At 43.2% G+C, this 20,886-nt stretch overlaps 1 protein-coding gene across 12 annotated transcripts in view; it reads left to right on the forward strand.

Annotated features, from left to right (window-relative positions):
- The window catches only part of TIAM1 (TIAM Rac1 associated GEF 1), a 457,120-nt gene that overhangs the window by 339,913 nt on the left and 96,321 nt on the right, over nucleotides 1–20,886 (forward strand). For all 12 annotated transcript variants that reach the window (XM_032174685.1, XM_032174689.1, XM_032174683.1 and 9 more), the window contains 4 exons: nucleotides 6,998–7,222; nucleotides 9,374–9,559; nucleotides 15,218–15,364; nucleotides 19,403–19,477. In XM_032174685.1, the coding sequence (XP_032030576.1) occupies nucleotides 6,998–7,222; nucleotides 9,374–9,559; nucleotides 15,218–15,364; nucleotides 19,403–19,477 (633 nt within the window). The remainder of the gene's footprint in view (nucleotides 1–6,997; nucleotides 7,223–9,373; nucleotides 9,560–15,217; nucleotides 15,365–19,402; nucleotides 19,478–20,886) is intronic.

The following is a 20,886-nucleotide window of genomic DNA, read 5'->3' on the forward strand; positions in this document are numbered from 1 at the left end:
GCAAAGGAAGAATCACAGAATTCACTTTCTCTTTACCTGTCTGCTGTTGTTTGTTTAATGGAAGGTGATTTGTGGTTAGCAAGTTGAGAGGGCACCATTGGGTGGTCTCTCCTTCCTGCCTTCTTGGCCTCTGGATTCTGATGAAGGGACCCATCATGAATCTGATGTCCCTAACTAACCTTGCCCGGTTCAAGAAGGGGAGGCAAGGTTAGTGGCTTCGGATGGCTTTTTCTAGCATGTCAGAATTTAAATCCTGGAGAGACCTTGAGGAACAACATTGTGTCAGGTCAGGAGTCCACTGTGAGCAGTTGAGGTGTTAAGCCAGTAAATGGTCATGAAATGTTGCAAGACTTTTCTCCACCCAACTAGCTTTTGAAAGCAGTCAGTGGAGAGTTTGTCTCCTCTTGTGGACACATAGCTCCCTGTGTGCCGCTGCAAAGGGACAAACTTGCAGAAAAGCTCATTTATTGAATTGTCCTTCTGAGAAATTGATTTGGCTTCATGATAGAGAATGGTAGGGACTGTCGTTTTATTTAGACAAGACAGTGGGAGCAAAAGTTCTCTCTAATGGAACTGCCTTCAGCCATTGACAGGTTTTTTAAAAGTTTGGGGGGCTGAGGCATACTTAATAGTTGAAAGGGCTGATGGCTAAGTGTTTCATACAGCTGTCATCACACGTTTCTATATATGTTTCTCTAGGTTTTGGGGATTGTTATGCTTTTTCTCTTTTTATTTTATAATTATTTTTTCTTTTAAATTGAGGTACACCACACATAAAATTTACCATCTAGCCATTTTTAAGTGGACAGTTGAGTGGCGTTAAGTACATTTACACTGTTGTGCAACTATCACCATTATTCATCGCCAGAACTTTTTTTTTTTTTTTTTCAGATGGAGTCTCTCTCTGTTGCCCAGGCTGGAGTACAGTGGCATAATCTCGGCTCACTACAACCTCCACCTCCTGGGTTCAAGCGATTCTTGTGCCGCAGCCTCCCGAGTAGCTAGGACTACAGGCATGTGCCACCATGCCCAGCCAATTTTTGTATTGTTAGTAGAGACAGGGTTTCACCATGCTTAGGCTGGTCTCGAACTCCTGGCCTCAAGTGATTCGCCCACCTTGGCCTCCCAAAGTGCTAGGACTACAGGCATGAACCATTCCACCCGGCCCATAACTCTTTTTCATCATGCAAAGCTTAAACACAGTCCCCATTACATAACAACATTCCATACCCCCTTCACTCCGGCCCATAGCAACCACTGTCTTTCTTTATAAGTTCCAGGACAGCTGCTTTGTCAAAATTAAATATATACTGTTCACAGGGTGTTTAACTTTGGTCAGCTTCCTTCATTTTTACTTCTTAATTGGAAGACAAACGTGAACTCTCTGACATCAGAATGGATTGTGCTGCTATTGGCTGAATTTGGCTGGGGTCCTCACGGGGGGAATAAGACCCACTTTCATTAAATAAGGAGAGCAAAAGGCTGCTGTTCCACAGAACATATCAGATTGTGGTCTTTGTTGGGATTCTGAGCGCACTACACAGACTCCGTTATTTTTGGGGCATCCCCTGTTTTGCAGTGGAATTCTTACTTTGCTGGTAGATCAGTCAGGATGGGTAGAATTAGGCTGAAGTAAGGAGCACTTAAATCTCAGTGGCTTATCATGCTTTCTCCTTCCTGGCATGATGGAGGCTGGCTCCAGAGCCGTACTCATCCTAGACTCTTATGGATCCAGGCAGACAGAAGCTCTCTCTTGACACCGTGCTTCTGTGACTGTGGCAAAGGGGCAAGAATGGGGCGAATCAGGCTTTTGTTGAGTAGTGACGTCACTTCTACTCACATTTTACTGGCCAAAGCCAAGTGCCATGGCCATGCCTGGCTTCAGAGGGGGCCAGAAAGTTCTATTCTCCCATATTCCTAGAATGCAAAGAGCTCAAAATATTGAATGGTCATGTCTGTAATCCCAGCACTTTGGGAGGCCAAGGCAGGGTGATCACCTGAGGTCAGGAGTTTAGGACCACCCTGGCCAACATGGTGAAACCCCTCTCTACTAAAAATACAAAAATTACCTGGGCTTGGTGGTACACGCCTGTAATCCGAGCACTTTGAGGCGGATCACTTGAGGTCAAGAGTTCAAGACCAGACTGGCCAACATGGTGAAACCCTGTCTCTATTAAAAATACAAAAACTAGCTGGGTGTGTGGCTCCCTAGTAGCCTGTAGTCCCAGCTAGGGACTAGGGAGGCTGAGGCAGGAGGACCACTTGAACCCAGGAGGCGGAGGTGGCAGTGAGCTGAGATTGTGCCCAGGCACTCCAGCCTGGGCAACAGAGTGAGATTCTGTCAAAAAAATAATAATAATTATCGAATGGGTAATGCTTGTGACCCTGCAGCCTGGCTTTCAGAGCAATTAACAAGAGCTGGGGGGTCAGGATCAGTATGTCATATTAAATAAGAAAAAAACAGACCCAAAACCTTTTTTTTTTAGGAACAGGGTTGGTGGAGATTGGGATTTATAATAAATGACTGTGTTCTTCCTAATTTTTCTGGGCTTTATTTTTCCTCCATCTGTGAAAAATGGTCATCTGAGTCCCTTCTGGATAAATATTTTTATTTAAATTCTTAAGTTCATAACATATATTCAGCCGAGCTTGCTGTCAGAAATTTCAGATCTTTCTATCCATTGCTCAGGTATTAGGTCAGGGTTGTAGGTATTTCCTTTTCTTACTCCATGAGTTAGGGGGTAAGAGTAGGGGCTGGGAGTTTCTAACTGAGGCAGAGATGAGAGAGGTTTGCCTTGAAGAGATGGACGTGGACCGCCCCTGAGCTTCCACCTGCCAGGTGTTTGTGCAGGAACCATAGCCTCTCCTTAGTGCTGCATGCACCTCTGCAGGGATTGCATCTGGATGCCCACACATTATCCTTTAAAAATGGGTGAAGATGGCTGGGCGCGGTAGCTCACGCTTGTAATCCCAGCACTTTGGGAGGCCAAGGCGGGTGGATCGCCTGAGGTCAGGAGTTCGAGACCAGCCTGGCCAACATGGAGAAACCCCATCTCTACTAAAAGTACAAAAATTAGCTGGGCGTGGTGGCGGGCACCTGTAATTCCAACTGCTCGGGAGGCTGAGGCAGGAGAATCTCTTGAACTCGGGAGGCGGAGGTTGCAGTGAGCTGAGATTGCACTGCTACTGCACTCCAGCCTGGGCGACAGAGAAAGACTCCGTCACAAAGAAAAAAAAAGGGGGGTGAAGACACGAACTCCCCTAAAATCTAAAAGCTCCTCATTTCCACTGAGCCATACAAACAGAATGGAAAGCATGTTTGGGGTCAAGGAACCAGGTTTTTATCAGGTACTACCAGGCACTTGGGAGGACAAAGAAATAAATGGTGGAGAAGGGTGAAGCTTTTTGGAACTTCCTTTTTAGTTTTGTAAGGACAATTTTTAATGAAAACTGGAATATGAGGTATCATATTTTTAGCATAGTTATAGAAAAATTATACTAAAATATTAGGATAATATACCTTGGAAGGATGCTCTTTGAAACTTTCTATGATAGTTTAACATATACACAGAAAAGGCATATTTTGATGGTGTTTAACAAACTGAACACACCCGTGTCGTACACCAGCACCCAGCACCATGTAACCAGCACCCAGATGAAGAAACAGAAGGTGGCCAGCACCCCAGAAACCTTACTGTGCTTCCTACCAGATTCTACCCACTGTGTCTCATCCCACCAAAAAAACCTGCCCTCTCGACTTCTAATAGTGTATATTAGTTTATCTGTGTTGGTGCTTGATATGGTTTGGCTGTGTCCCCACCCAAATCTCATCTTGAATTGTAGTTCCCATAATCCCCACTTGTCGTGGGAGGGACCCATTGGGAGGTAATTGAATCATGGGGGCGGTTACCTCCATGCTGTTCTTGTGATAGTGAGTGAGTTCTCACTAGATCTGATGGTTTTGTAAGGGGCTTTTCCCCCTGCTTTGTTCTGCACTTCTCGCTGCCACCATAAGAAGAAGGATGTTTTTGCATCCCCTTCTGCCATGATTGTAAGTTTCCTGAGGCCTCTTCAGCCATGCTGAACTGTGAGTCAATTAAACTTCTTTCCTTTATAAATTACCCAGTCTTGGATATGTCTTCGTTAGCAGCACGAGAATGGACTAATACAGTACTTTATATAAATAGAATCCTACAGTATATACTGCAGTGCATCTGATTCCTTCCCCAACAAGATGTGTGCAAGATTTATATGTGTTAATCTACAGTTATAGGTCCTTCATTCTTGCTGTATAGTATTTCATTGTGTGATTATCTCACATATTCATCCATTCCCCCATTGGTGGCATCTGGATGGTGTCCAGTTTCACCCATGATTTGCTGCTGGGCATGTTCTTATGTGTATATTTTTGTGTGCATATGAATGCATTTCTCTTGAGTGTGTACCCAGAATGCATTTTCTGGGTCACAGGGTATGCATATTTTCAACTTTAGTAGGTAATATCCAACAGCTTTCTAAAGCAGTTGTACAAGTTTACTTTCCAGCCAGTGGCCAGCAGTGCATAGGAGTTCTGGTTACTCCATATCTTTGCCAACACTGGGTATTTTCATCTTGGAAGTTTTTTTTTTTTTCTTCCTGTTTTTTTTTTTTTTTTTTTTAAGGAAAAATCCTTATCAGATTATTTTTCCTCCTTTTTTAAAAAAAAAAAACAAAGGAGGCCAGGCACGGTGGCTCACACCTGTAATCCCAGCACTTTGGGAGGCTGGCGTGGGCGGATCACGATGTCAAGAGGTTGAGACCATCCTGGGCAACATGGTGAAACCACGTCTCTACTAAAAAAAAAAAATACAAAAATTAGCTGGGTGTGGTGGCACACACCTGTAGTCCCAGCTACTCAGGAGGCTGAGGCAGGAGAATCACTTGAACCCAGGAGGCGGAGGTTGCAGTGAACTGAGATAACTGAGATTGCTGAGATTGCACCACTGCACTCCACAGACTCCGTCTCAAAAAAAAAACAAAAAAAAAGGGAGCTGGGGGTATAACCCCACCTAATGAGATACCCATTTATTGTGAGGCACTGGGAGATCCAATGATCAAGCTTTGTACAGTACACCAGCAGGAGCAAGCTTGGTGCTCTCATTAGATGCAGGAGGGCCTCTCTTTTTCTGTTGGAACTTCAGGGTGATACATAAGGACAAACTATAAGATAATGACCTGCAAAGAGGAGATAACTATAAAATAAAGTGAAGCAAATTTAATCTCATAAATAGACATGCATTTTTTCCCCCTAAGTTTCTCAATCTACAAGTCCTCACCTGTGGCTTCCAGTGTCTTTATCGCCTCTCCTCCTCCCACTCAGTCTTTACAAAGTGATTCCATTGGCTTTGTCAGGTGGTACTTCTGCTGTTTCTTCTTCAGATTGTCTAGCGTATTGAAATCTTCTTTATCCACAGGCAAAATATTTGTTATCCACATAACAACTGCTAGACCAGTTAGGTTTGCCCAGTGGGAGGTGACTTTATTGGCTGACACCATTTTTAATATTTGATGCTGTTTCTTCTGTGGAATACAAAACTGATGAGATTCAGAAATAATAAAGATAAAGTACTATCTTGACTTAAATTCCAGCTGCCAGCCAGCACAGATTCACGTGCTTGTGGGGTCCTGTTAATAGAATGTTGTTTACAAGTGGCTGGGCGAGGTGGGTCACATCTGTAATCCTTGGGAGGCCAAGGCCGGTGGATCACTTGAGGTCAGGAGTGCAAGACCAGCCTAGGCAACATGGTGAAACCCTGTCTCTACTAAAAATATAAAACTTAGCTGGGCCTGGTGGCACACGCCTGTAGTCCCAGCTACTCGGGAGGCTGAGGCATGAGAATTGCTTGAACCTGGGAGGCAGAGGCTGCAGTGAGCCAAGATCGCACCACTGCACTCCAGCCTGGGCGACAGAGCAAGACTCTGTTTCAAAAAAAACAAAAAAACAAAGCAAAAAAACCAGAATTGTATTTACAAGCCATCACTCAAATGAGTTAGAAAGCTAAGAAGGTGCTTCAAAGGAAAAAACAATGAAGTGTTTTTGTGCATGAAAAATGATGTTAGTAGCTCCTTTAGTATTGTAATGGCTGAATAGACTATTTCTTGAGATGGGCTAACTTCTGAGCATTTATTTCACCTCTCTGGGCTTAAGGGAATATCTAGAAAAGTCCAGTATCTCCTCACTTGTAAAAACTCATTGATTGAATTCCTAAAGAATCATTACTAGTGAGTTATCACATATGTGCTGTCTCTTGAAAACTATTCTGACTTTTTGCCTTTCAGAACACCAAGTCACACCAAGCCCACGTAGGTCACTATTGGTGGGTGTTGCTCCGCATTTTCTTAATGCCCTTCTCAAACAGGCCACTTTTAGCACATGGAGTGTTGTTGGGCGGCTGCAATTCTTAGAGGCTCCCGTGGAGTCCCCAGAGACAGTATTTCTTCTGGCTACCTGACCACTTCCCCAACCCTAGTTCTGTCTTGCTGCTTAGCACCAGGATAGGACCTTTGGATTTGGGTTGCATTGGTTCATGAGGGGCAGGGCTGTTGTAGCTTCCTCTGTCAGTAATGTCCCTCAGTCCCACTCATGCCCTGTAACTGACCAATCCTATCTGGACACTGACGTTTGCTTCACAGCAACCCTCCTGAGTAGACACCAAGTTGTCTATGTTAGGAGTATCACTTTCACAAGTGAGTTCAATAAGTACATTGAGTGAGCAGACATGGTGGCTTGATTCAGGACAGCCCTTGAAAGGGAGGAGGGGAGAGTGGGCATCTGACCTGAGACTCACTTTTTGTTACTGATTTCCTGAAGGAAGAAGAGGTCAGGTTAGCCTTATCCATGGGTGTCCAGACCTGTCATCTCTACTCCCAGGCATTGCTTCTCTGGAAATGCTCCAGTTCATTTCTCTTAAGTTCCTAAGAGGTGCCTTTTTCTTCCTGCCCCTTCTTCCTGGTACAGACCACTAGCCAGACGGAGCTTGAAAACTGGATCACCGCCATCCACTCTGCCTGTGCCACTGCGGTCGCGAGGCACCACCACAAGGAAGACACGCTCCGACTCCTGAAATCAGAGATCAAGAAACTGGAACAGAAGATTGACATGGATGAAAAGATGAAGAAAATGGGTGAAATGCAGCTGTCTTCGGTCACTGACTCAAAGAAAAAGAAAACAATATTAGATCAGGTAATCGTTTTTCCATGTTTAGATCCAGACAAAATTGTTAGGTCTCTAAAAGGGTTTTATTTTATTTTATTTTTTGCTGTTTTGGAATCGTGAAACATCATCGGATATCTCCTCGACAGCCTGTCATCCAGGATGCTAAGTTCTTTATTGTGACTGTCAGTGTTCTTCACCCTTTGTTCATAGCTAATTGTTAACAGCTAAACGGAACAATATTACATTGAGTGAAAGACAGAAACCCAATAGAGGAGCCTGGGCCCCCACCAATGATGTGCTGTTCTAGGGGATCTGTGTAATTAGAAAGTTTGCAATTTCATTTCCCATGTTATCAGACTGACTTGGAGTTCTCTTATGGTGGGGACTCATTTCTGACTCCTCAGTAAATTTTGAATTCTTAATTTGGAAAAGGTAACGTACATTCAAAAAATATATCTGATGGGGTGTGGTGGCTCATGCCTGTGATCCCAGCACTTTGGGAGGCTGAGGTGGGCATATTCACTTGAGCCCAGGAGTTCAAGACCAGCCTGGCCAACATGGCAAAACCCTATCTCTACACAAAAAACACAAAAATTAGCTGCAGCTGTAGTCTCAGGAGGCCGAGAGGAGAGGATCGCCTGAGCCTGGGAGGCGGAGGCTGCGGTGGGCCAAGATTGTGCCATTGCACTCCAGCCTGGGTGACAGAGCAAGACTCTCTCTCTATATATGTATATATATCTAGAGATATATCTCTAGATATATCTAGATCTAGATATATAATTGCTTTATATGTGCATAAGTATATTTCATGCTAAACAAAAAAGATTTAGTGAAATGAACGAAGCACATTTTTGCCTGCTATTCAGCTGTCAGTAACAGCCATCTGGTAGTGCTTTGACACTTTGTCCTAATGCTTAGGAAATAATTACATGAATAAATGATATTTGAATCATTGAACAATTGACATGGGCCTTCCACATTTGTCTCCCCCTGGGGTTTCCCTTTGTTACCTGACGTTATATTTTTTTAAATTGAGGCAAAATTCACATAATGTAAAATCAACCATTTTAACACGAACAATTCAGTAACATCGAGTACGTACACAATGTGCTGCAACCACTCCCCCATCTAGCCCTGAAATGGTTAATCTGCCCAAAAGCTAACCCCGTACCTGTGAAGCAGTTGCTCCCCTCTGCCCCCGGCACTCTGTCCTCGTGGATTTGCCTATTCTAGATATTTCGTATGAATGGAATTGCACAGTACATGGCCTTTTGTGTCTGGCTCCTTCCCTGAGCTTCATGTTTTGGAGGTGGATCCACATGGTAGCATACATCAGCACTTCACTCCTGGGTTCTGGCTGAATCGTATTCTGTTGTATGTATACACCCATGGTTTGTTTATTGGCCATTTGTTGATGGACATTCAAGCTGTTTCCACCTTTTGTAACCAGTGCTGCTATGAACATGTGTATACAGTGATATATATATTTTGTTGAAGCAAAAAGGGAGATTTCAACCATTCGTCATTATCTGTACCACTGTCAGCATGAGCCTTCACTCTATGCCAGACCTTGTACTTATGCTTATGTTATCTTTTTCAAACATCCCAACAGCCTAAGGAGATAGGTATTATTTTGCCACTTCGAAAAATGAGGGAATGTCTCAGAGACATGCTACAGTTGGAACTTTGTATTCCAGAGTCTAGGTCTCTACCATCTCATGTTCCACTTCCACCCTGTGTTCCAGGCTACCCTCCTCTTCCCAAAAGCGCTTGGTCGATTGCTTCTAGCCTTTCATTGGTCTCACTTTTCTTTGTATGAAAACCTACCTCTTGTTAAGTCATATAGTTCTATGGTGATGGAAATCTCTCCATTTTTACTTCTTGAGTCTAGAGTTTGTGGCCCAGATCTTGGAGTTGATAAGCCTATCATGTCCCCAGTACGAACTCCAAGATAGGAGGGAACAGAGGAACTTGTCACTCCCTATTTATGATGCTGAATTTATGGCTATAGATCTTTGCAGAAGAAACATAAGTAACTAAGAAACTTAGGTACCTGTTGTTTATTCCTTAGGGTTATAATGAATGCCTTTACTACATGTAGATCTGTACAGGATAAAGATATTAGCATTTGTTTCCCATTTTCTCACTTTTTCTTTTCCCTTGTTTTCACTACCATAGATCTTTGTCTGGGAGCAAAATCTCGAGCAGTTCCAAATGGACCTGTTTCGTTTCCGCTGTTATTTAGCCAGCCTTCAGGGTGGGGAGTTGCCAAACCCCAAAAGGCTTCTTGCTTTTGCAAGTCGACCAACGAAAGTGGCCATGGGCCGCCTTGGAATCTTTTCCGTATCATCGTTTCATGCCCTGGTGAGTAGAAGCTAATGAATTTTTGAAAAACATTAAGCTTGACGCTTAATCCTGAGCAGGAATTGACAAGAGTCTCTTAAGTGTTTTTCGAGCTTTCTGCTCTATGTGGATTTCTGAAATGCCCTCCCTTGGCAGTGGATGCAAATTTCCATTTAAACCTGTCTGAAATATATTGCTTAAGCATCTCTTGATGGGGAGGCCTAAGCTATTGTGCAAAGAAAATGTGAAAGGTACCATCTTCAGCGTTGTTCACGTGTAGTATTTGTTGATAGCTCTTGTCATCTTTAGGCAGTGTCATGTTTGGAACCCAAATACATATTTTTTATATAAACTTTGTGGGAATGGTGAGTGGAGTGCTCACTCTCATACATCAGTGCATTCTCAGGCTGGGCGCAGTGACTCATGCCTGTAATCCCAGCACTTTGGGAGGCCGACGCAGGTGGATCACCTGAGGTCAGGAGTTCGAGACCAACCTGGCCAACATGGTGAAACCCTGTCTCTATTAAGTGTACAAAAATTACCTGGGTGTGGTGGCGTACACCTGTAATCCCAGCTACTCAGGAGGCTGAAGCCTGAGAATCGCTTGAACCTAGGAGGAGGTTGTCACAGTGAGCCAAGATTGCACCACTGTACTCCGGCCTGGGTGACAAAGTGAGACACTGTCTCAAAAAAAAAAAAAAAATATATATACACACACACACACACACACACACACACACACACACACACACACACACACACACATACACCATATATGGAACACAGATCTCTTTGGAGATCTCCATTTCACTTTGTTTTTACCATTGTTTTGATGACCACGAATACCCGATGCATTAGAGCAAGACGAAGAACTCTGTGATTCGCCAGCTGAACATATGCATTGCTTGAGGAAGGGAATTTCCATCTGACCTCTAGGGCGGCAGATTGTATAGTTGTGTTGTGTGTTTATAATCTGTAATTTCATGTACTTGCTAAATTGCGAGCAGCTTTGTGTACTTTTGGCTCCTTCTCAAAAATTGCTGTATGAGTAACATGGTTTTAGTCTATCCAAGTCGACACCCACTTAGAATGTACTGCACCTTAGCACATTTGCTAGGGAATTAAATGTTAAGTCTCAGGTTCCAGAAACTGCTTTGTAAAACCTTAGCTGTGCTGTTCTTCTCTTGCTTTGTCAGCTGTACCCTTCAATTGCATTCAGAGCTATAATTCAGTCAGAGGCGTTTGTATTCTTTATAAATAGATTAGCATCATCATTCAGATAATTAGGGGTAGATTTACATTTTTAAAGAAGTCTTAAACCAATTTCTGGAGTTATTAAAACTGGCATCCTGATTTGTTCTGCTAATTACAGCTCAGCTCTTGGTCTCCCTGGCTACCACCTCTCCATACAGCTATTAAATCCTGTTTTTTCAGTAATGATGGGACAAAGTGCTGTGTTGAATAAACTTACAAAAGGTTTTCAGTTTTTGACTCCGGGTATATTTCTCGGAGACCTGGACACCAATTTCTAACTTAGCCAAATCTCAGTTCGCCTATTCTGCAAAACAAAAACAAAGAAAAAAACTAGGATAGAAATTCTTCTTTATCTCCTTGTCAGAATGTCATCCATTGAGGACGCATTTTTATGAAGGGAACTCGTGATGTCATCGAGGTACCATCTGTATTAATAGCAAACTCTGAGCACCGAAGTGGCTCCCTCCTCTTACTGTACCTTGCTAGATTTTGGAGAAAATAATTTTGCTTTCTCCCTAAAACTCGTATGCTTTCATTATTTTCTTCAAAGCCACTGGGCGCAGCCTCGCTGAGAAAGTTACTGTTTTACTCTTCCGTAATTCATCTTCGGACCCTCTAATTTCCTTCACCTCAATGTCTGTGATGTGTGTGTACTTTTCTTTCACGGGGGTAGGCTATTAAAATTTGGCCAGCTGAAGATGGGGATGGGAGAGTTAGTTACTCTGAGGTGTTTTGGTCCGTGGTTTTAAAGAACGTTGAAGTCCATATGTTCAGCTCTCTGTTCCTTTCTTGGGTTTTTGCTCGCTTTGTCAGTGATACAAGTCTGGGTGTTTCAATATGTTCCTGCAACTTCTCTTTTCTATGAGGGGTTTCATTTCAGCCGGAACAAGTCAGGCGAGCGTGTTGGGTGTCTGTTCCTATTTGTTGCTTTAGCTCCTGTGGAAGATCCCGGGCAGGGAGTTTTGCAGTCTGATTTATTAGGCACTCTTATTTTCTTTCCCTCCCCTCCTTGTCATTTGACCCCTGGGATTTCTTTTTCTCCTTGGGGTTGAAACAGTCTTCAATTTAGTCTTTGTCCAGAAATTTTTTTTTCTTCTTTTTAGTGGGGGAGGAGGAAGGAGGAGGTGTGAGGGTAACAGGGCTGGGTAGATTGGGGAGCTACAATTGAAGTAGCATTCACTGAGAAAGCTTCCCATAATGCTGAGTGATTTGCCGTAATTAACTGAAGGGTCCTCGCTGTACTCTTTGAAAGAAGGTTATCATTGTTCTTGTTTGCACAGATGAGCAGAATGATAGAGTAATCAGGTTCAGGCCACAAAGGGAGGCATTGTCTGGGCAAAGATCATTGAGAAACTCTTGAGCTCTGGTCCAGCAGTTCTTCTGCCAGCCCTTTTCTAAATCCCTTTGCTCATTTTGAGTTATTATTGTCTTGGGGATAGTGGTTACTTTTGCAGTTTACAAGGCCCCAAGCAATTTAGAATACTGCTTATAAGAAACTTAAGTAAAGTGTTTGTTAAAACAGACTAAACTAACTAGTCAGCTGATAACTGAGAATATTTATGGGTGTATGAATTTCTCTTTCATGCTCTCTTTGTCCGGAAATCGTAAACTGAAGAGTTTTCTTTTTTCTTTTTTTTTAATTATACTTTAAGTTCTAGGGTACATGTGCGCAACGTGCAGGTTTGTTACATATGTATACATGTGCCATGTTGGTGTGCTGCACCCATTGTTGTCACCATGTTATATAGGATATGCTTTTGCTTTGTGGTATTTATGTATTTATTTGTTCAAGCAACAAATATATGTAAGTGCCTGGCATCCGTCAGTTTTATCCTTGTAATTAGGACTATAGTGAACAGCACAGAGATCCTGTCCTCTTGAAGCTTATATTCTTGTGGGAGAGAAGGGTAAGAAATAAGTAAACAATTAACTAGACACAGTAAGTACAGGTATTGCTGTGTGTATGAAGAAAGCAAACGGTAATATATGTCGACGTATTTATACAGCTGCCTCTATGTATGTGTCACTATTAATGACTGGATTTATTTATAAAATGACTATATGACTGTAAGGCCAAATGGACATTTTTTTCCTCTAGAATTTAAAATTTCTTAACACCATTTATTCAGTGTTGACATAGTCATATGAGCATATGCGTGTCTGCATGTTATAATTTATTCCTTTTACAACCTTTGTTTACCTTTAACTGAGAAAGTGATGAAAATAGAGAAGAGAAAATTTTTACATATTTTACGGTGTGTTTGTCTTGTGATTTTGTTCCCTGTGACACCTCCAGTGTAATCTTAGAATAAGATCTTTCTCATGAAAATTCCCACCAGTGTCTTGGATACCACATTTTTCTATTCCCTGACCTGGGTTTTTTTGTTTTGTTTTTTGTTGTTGTTGTTTTTTTAACGTGCTAAGCTGAGAAAATGCAAAATTAAGACCTCTCAACTCCCTCATCTTCCTATTTTCATTTGGGTCCAAAAACCTTCTCTCTAATACCCTTGTAGAGAAGCTGTTTTGATTCCTGTTTTTAATGTACAGAGGGGTCCCTGCCACCCATGGGGCTTCTGCGGTGTTTACATTGTCAATACTGAAGCCCCAGAGAGGCATGCCTTCCAACCAACACGCTGACTGCTGGGGAGGCCCCTCATGTTACCAACAGTGCCTCATCCCCTGCATTGCTGCCAATTGGCATCTGTCACATCAGGAGTTGCCTGTGTGGGAATCTACAAGTAGGTTCCAAGACATTCACCTCTGGCAACAAAAGAGTGGGTGGAGAAGTTTCATTTCAAGTCTGACTTGCTGTTCCTCCTGCCACTCCCTTTTTTGAAAGGCAAGCCCGTGGGTGGCCCATGGAGACCTTCTGGCAGAAGTTCCCTTAAGTTCCTGGGACTTTGCTTGCCACCTGTAGGATAAAGTTCAAGCCTGAATGTTTTGCCTGTGAGGACTTTCTGGAGTCCTTTTGGAGATTCTACTTGAGCAATTATCCTGGTGACAGATTTACATTTAGGGTGTTCCCTTGTGAAATGCTTCTCTGGGATCGCGCCACTGGACCCCAGCCTGGGCGACAGAGCGAGACTCTGTCTCAAAAAAAAAAAAAAAGAAATGCTTCTCTGGGTTTCTGGCACATTGTAATACCTCGACAGAGTTTAGCTTTTGTTTAACAAAAAAATACAAGTTTTCTTTCCCATTTACTTAAACATAGGACATGTAAGTGATGCAAGTCTGGTAAGGTGCCTTCATCTTCCGTGAGCCCGGTCCCTTCTGTCTTGTTATTCTGCCATCCTTGAAAAGACTTAGGTAGGGACATCCTAGACCACACCACAGACCTTCCTTTTATCAGGAAAAAGAAAACAGATAGGATAGCGGAAAGGATAACAGCAAGCCCCCTCCCATTGAGCACAGTTCCTGGAAGTTGTAAATAGTTTTTTTGCTTATATGCCACTTAAGCCCAATCCATGCCCTACTGCAAGGAAAATAAGTCATCTTGGACTTAGTGGCTGCATGCTCACTTACATTTGAGATTCCCCTCCCCCCGCCTTTTTTTTTTTGAGAAAGAGTTTCACTCTGTCGCCCAGGCTAGAGTGCAGTGGCGTGATCTCAGCTCACTGCAACCTCCACCTTCTGAGTTCAGGCAATTCTTCTGTCTTGACTTCCCAAGTAGCTAGGATTACAGGTGCCTGTCACCGCACCCAGCTGATTTTTGTATTTTTTAGTAAAGACGAGGTTTCACCATGTTGGCCAGGCTGGTCTCGAACTCCTGACCTCAGGTGATCTGCCTGCATCTGCCTCCTAAAGTGCTGGGATTACAGGCATGAGCCACCGCACCTGGCCTACGTTTGAGATTTTTCTGACTAAGTTGGAATAGAGAATGGATATTGGGGGCCAATGATCACTTGTCTGATTTTAAAACATGATTTTATATATCCTAAGAAAACAAAATAGTAGAGATTGGTAATTTTAGATTTAACCTGGAAACCCAGGAACCAAAATCTGTTTTTCCACTATTGTTGCTGACGCTTGAGCACCATTTTTCAATAGAATGCAGAAACAGCTCTGTAGCATTTGGAGAGAAAGCCTGGCTCATTTCCCTTGCTGTAGTTCAAGCCTATGACCAGAAGGACATGTCATTTTTGGAAACAGAACATATATATTTTATTCCTATATCACGTATTTTTGCTGATGATTTCAAACAAGGATTGAATTTGCCAACTTTTCATTTCCATTCTGAATCCGTGAAGGGCTCTCAAAGTCCCAATATGTCTAGGTCATGGATTGAATACTTTAGGCATTGGGGTCAGGGTTGGCTGGCATGATGGAGGAGGGTTTTTTGAAGGGTGGGACTTACGAGGACCTCAAGGCACAAGTGGGTGGTCCTGATGCATCTCCCTTGTGGCTGCTTGTCCTTGCCATCCTCAGGTGGCAGCACGTACTGGTGAAACTGGAGTGAGAAGACGTACTCAGGCCATGTCCAGATCCGCGAGCAAGCGAAGGAGCAGGTTTTCTTCTCTGTGGGGTCTGGATACTACCTCCAAAAAGAAGCAGGGACGCCCAAGCATCAATCAGGTAGGTTCCAGAGCAGATGAAAAGCGAGACCGCGCAGATCGCTTCTGTGGCCACCTCAATTTGGGATGTGTGTGTTTCTTTAGTGAGGCTGTGTTATTTAAAATCAACTAGTTGGCACAAAGAAGCTAGCTGTGGTAGACACTTTTAATAGATAATGCATACCCATAACATTGAACTCTGCTATTAGTCTATCACCAAGCTTCAGTTTCCCACCTGCATCCTTTCCAAACCCTCATTAATTACAGACCTACTCAAAGCGCACAATTCACCCTGAGTCTTCAGGAAAAAGCAGGGCTCTGCAATGAAGCCAAGTGCAGTTCTTTTTTTTTTTTTTTTGAGACGGAGTCTTGCTCTGTCACCAGGCTGGAGTGCGGTGGCACAATCTTGGCTCACTGCAACCTCTACCTCCCTGGTTCAAGTGATTCTTCTGCCTCAGCCTCCCGAGTAACTGGGACTACAGGCACCTGCCACCACACCCAGCTAATTTTGTGTTTTTAGTACAGACGGGGTTTCACCGTATTGGCCAGGCTGGTCTTGAGCTCCTGACCTCGTGATCCACCCACCTCAGCTTCCCCAAGTGCTGGGATTACAGGCGTGAGCCACTGCACCCGGCCATGCAGAGTCTTTTTAAGCTGCCTCTGGCACTGGATGAAAGGCAGCCTCCAGGGAAATCTGATTATTCTCTGCCCTTTACTTTTTGGAGCTGACATTAAATGGGCAGATCCTCTGCTTGCTGGAATGAGGAGCCAGGAGTCTGACAGTGCTCGCCCACTGCCACAGCCCCCTTCTGCTCAGGTCCAGGGGCTGGAATGGGATCTTGGTATGTCATGAGGGCGCAACAGAGCCTGGTGCCATGACGAGTGTCTGCTGACCATGTACAACTGCCCAATTCTTGCCCATTAATTTGACTTCTTCACTCTCCAAGGCCAGTCTCCTGCTGGGGTTACTTCCAGGAAGCTCACTGTTGTTATTGTCTTCCTTGTCCTTTGGCTTTGAGAAATGAGTAGCTGCAGAACTGCTTGTTTAGATTTCAGGGACTAAAGGAACCATGAGCATCTGTAGTCTTTCGGAAGAAGAATGTCCAGTTTGTGGGCTACAGTGGCTGGAAAGTTAGGCCTTCGGCATTTTGGAGGTCATGACTAAGACTGCTAGTTTGACCTATTCACCCCGTGCCCTTATGCAAAGTGAGAAGACGTCATCAACTGACTTGATAGAATGATCTCTCCTTGTTTGCTCTGACAGTTCCAGCCGTTAATTTACTTAAGAAATGAATTTTAGAGAAGAGATTAGTCCTGAAAGCTGATGCACTGAGTCCCTTAGCTGACTGTGATACTCATTGGTTTTTTTAGTTTTGTTTTGTTTGTGATAGAGTCTCGCTCTGTCATTCAGGATGGAGTGCAGTGGTGCAATCTCAGCTCACTGCACCCTCTGCCTCCCAGTTCAAGGGATTCTCCTGCCTCAGCCTCCTGAGTAACTGGGATTACAGGCACTCATCAGCACGCGCAGCTAATAGCTAATTATTTTTATATTTTTAGTAGAGATGGGGTTTCACCATGTTGGCCAGGCTGGTCTCGAACTCTTGACCTCAAGTGATCTGCCCACTTCGGCCTCCCAAAGTGCTGGGATTATAGACGTGGGCCACCGTGCCTGACTGATACTCACTGTTTTAATGTGGCATTTCCCTATCCTTGATGGAACCTGCAGAGAGCAGATGAGCAAATGCTAAGCAAGTGTGAGACTGAAGCAGTTTCGCAGTTTGTCCTGTGATCTTTGGGGAGAGCAGATCATCCAACTTGCTTCCATGGGTTTTGCTTTTATGTAAATCTAAAGAAAAAACTGTGGAGGAAAGTCAACATTTCATCAGAAAAATAACATAAGAGACTTGATAGTTCTCAGTTAAAACCTGCAAAAGGAGGACATGAACGATCAGCATTTCTCTTCTTTTTTTTTTTTTTTTTTTTTTTTTTGAGACAGAGTCTCACTCTTTGCCCATGCTGGCGTGCAATGGCATGATCTCAGCTCACTGCAATCTCCGCCTCCCGGGTTCAAGCGATTCTCTTGCCTCAGCCTCCTGAGCAGCTGGGATTACAGGCGCCCACCACCACGCCTGGCTAACTTTTGTGTTTTTAGTAGAGACAGGGTTTTACCATGTTAGTCAGGATGGTCTCGAACTCCTGACCCTGTGATCTGCCCGCTTTGGCCTCCCAAAGTGCTGGGATTATAGGCATGAGCCACAGCGCCTGGCCCATTTCTCTTCTTCTTTTGGGAGGTGGTGGTGTCATTGTGTATGTATCTTCAGCCCACTGCTTCTGGACTTCACAGTTTGGACTTGTTTTCTAGCAAAACCCTTTCTTCATGTGCATCTGCTTGATTGGCAACAGGTTATGTTACCGCCCATTTCTACTGAAAGATATGACTGAATTTAAATGAATTCAAGAGAACGTTTTAACATTTTTCTAAAATCAAAGCACAATGTAATGTCTTAGAAACAATTCTTGTAATTGTTTTCTTAAAGTATGAGTTTTTAAGAACCTTTTGCTTAGCCATAAACATACCAGTAGAAATTTAGTCATTAATTCTGTAATTTGAAATGGACAAAAACTACGTCTTTTGGCCAGGGGTGGTGGCTCATGCCTGTAATCCTAGCACTTTAGGAGGCCAAGGTGGGAGGATTCTTTGACGCCAGGACGCTTTGAGACCAGCCTGGGCAACACAGCAGCACCCTATCTCTACCGAAAAAAAGTTAAAAACATTGTGTGTTTTTGTATGTTTTATTTGCATGGAGGAAAGGCTTTTTCTTAATTGTGTACATTATCCTGATACTACATTCTTGTTTTAGGGATAATCACAAAATTCCTCATATCCATGAGTTTCCTTACCTAGTGACATTGTTACCCTATTCTAGTTTTCATGGTATCTTTAAGTTAGCAGGATTGATTACATTTCAAGGAGGAGACAATTTTCTTTTTTTTAATTAAAAAAACCCCTATGTTGCCATGTTGAGGTAAAAAAAACTGTAATATTCTCGCATTCTACTTAAGAAAGTATTACAAAGCAAGGAGATTTTTACCTATAAGTATCTGGTCGGGTATATGAGGCTATAGGAGAAATGCTTCGTTGTGAGTTTATCTAGCTCATTGCTTTTGCTAGTTTCTTTTCTTTTCTTTTTCTTCTTCTTCTTTTTTTTTTTTTGATGCAAGGTGTCAGTCTGTTGCCCAGTCTGGAGTACAGTGGTGTGGTCTCAGCTCACTGCAACCTTGACCTCCAGGGCTCAAGTGATCCTCCCACCTCAGCTTCCCAAGTAGCTGGGACTACAGGAGCATGCCACTATGCATGGCTAATTTTCAAATTTTTTGTAGAGACAGGGTCTCACTCTGTTGAGCAAACTGGTCTCAAACTCCTGGGCCCTAGCAATCCTCCTGCCTCAGCCTCCCAAAGTACTAGGATTACAGATATGAGCCACCACGCCTAGCCTATTGTCTTTCTTTCTTTACTTTTTTTGAGACAAGGTCTCCCTCTATTGCCCAGATTGTAGTGCAGTGACGTGATCTTGTGATCCTCCTGCCTTAGCCTCAGGAGTAGCTGGGACCGCAGGTGCACACCACCATGCCTGGCTAATTTAATGTAATTCTTTTTTTTTTTCTGTAGAGATGGGGTCTAACTATATTGCCCAGGCTGGTCTCAAACTCCTAGGCTCAAGCAGTCCTCCCGCCTCAGCTACCCAAAGTGCTAGGGATTATAGGCATGAGCCACCATGCCCAGCCTATTTTCTTTAAGTAGAGATGAATTATCCAGACTTGAGAGCAAACTTTTTTTTTTCCAACTGTCAAAGATGTAGGGAAGTGATCTAGATAGAGGGATGTGTTTTTCCAGATCTGCTCCCATAAATTATTGTACCTGCTTTGGGATTTGATGTAGGAGTATCTGAACACGTGTGTAAGGTTTCGTCATAGCCATGCCCATTTCTTTCCCCCTTCCTACGTTTTGTTTGCCCTGTTGCCCAGATTCCTTTTTAAGATGGTACTTTTGTATATGCAGGTGTTTGGAGAGGGAACCGAAGCTGTAAAGAAATCTTTAGAGGGAATATTTGATGACATTGTTCCAGATGGCAAGGTAAAAATAAACATGTGTTTTCTTTTCTAAAAGTACCGCAAGTGCATCAACATATACATGGTGCAGGGTTGTCTTGAGCTACTAAAATTAAGTAAACTCAATATTAAAAACTGAAAAGATCAGTTTTTAAAAGTTATGTAATAAGTCAACAAGAGATGGAAAATCATTTTATATTTAAAACTGAGTGGTAGGGGGAATGTTCTCTTGCTGACATAACATTTCCCATACTTACCATTTGATGTGTGAATTTCTAACTAGAATGTAAGAGGAAATTTGGGTTCTGAATAGCTGAATATTTTATGCCGTTGCCAATTTCTTTCCACGTACAACTTCTCTTCCCAAGAGGTGTGTTCTTGCTACCCTCCCTCTCTGCCCACACATGCTGTTTTGCTCCCATTAGTTTCAAAGAACTGTTCCGATAGTGTGTTCTTTAAAAAAAGAAAAACAACAAAAACGCATTTGCCTCCCAAGTCAAGTATTCAATTAAAGATTCGGCTGGGCGCGGTGACTCACACCTGTAATCCCAGCACTTTGGGAGGCCGAGGCGGGTGGATCACGAGGTCAGGAGATCGAGACCATCCTGGCTAACATGGTGAAACCCCGTCTCTACTAAAAATACAAAAAAAAAAAAAAAAAAAAAATTAGCTGGACGCCTGTAGTCCCAGCTACTCGGGAGGCTGAGGCAGCAGAATGGCATGAACCCAGGAGGCAGAGCTTGCAGTGAGTGGAGATGGAGCCACTGCACTCCAGCCTGGACAACAGAGCAAGACACTGTCTCAGAAAAAAAAAAAAAAAAAAAGATTCACAGACTTGGTTCAGCCTTGTGCTTGGATTTAACAGGGACTTTCAAACTGCTCTGATTGAAAGCCCATAAAAATACTGATTTTTTTTTTTAATTGGCCACTTTTTTCAGCCTCTAAATAAATAGACGTCTCTTGTTTTCAAGACCCTGGTAGTGATACTGGGAGCCTGTTTGTGTGGGGGATGTGGGGTGGTCTGATGTTGATAATGTGACCTTGGTGTGATCCTCTGGTTCTCGGGCTCAGAATCAATATGACAGAATTCAGCCCTCAGTTGCCATGCAACCAAGTAGTGTCAGTCATCAGTGGCTCAGCCCCGTGTTGTAGATGGAGCTGAGCTTCAGAATCCAGAGTGCCATGGGGAGTTCTGCTACTAGAGGGGGAAGAGAGAAGAGTGGCCATGGGAAGGCCTTTTCTTTCCTTCATACCCAAACTACTCATGAATGATGCTATCCTGGATATAAAGGCCACTGTCCTTGGAAATACTCATCCATGGCCACTGTCTGAGCATCTGTCTCTGATGAAATTTGAAGAAATTCAGTTTTTGGGCCTATGTGCAATCCAAGCATAGTTTTTGATGTTAACTTGGTCATTTCTGAGGTTGGCCAG

Source organism: Hylobates moloch, unplaced genomic scaffold (genome assembly GCF_009828535.3).
Source record: "Hylobates moloch isolate HMO894 unplaced genomic scaffold, HMol_V3 SCAFFOLD_14, whole genome shotgun sequence".
Taxonomy (NCBI): domain Eukaryota; kingdom Metazoa; phylum Chordata; class Mammalia; order Primates; family Hylobatidae; genus Hylobates; species Hylobates moloch.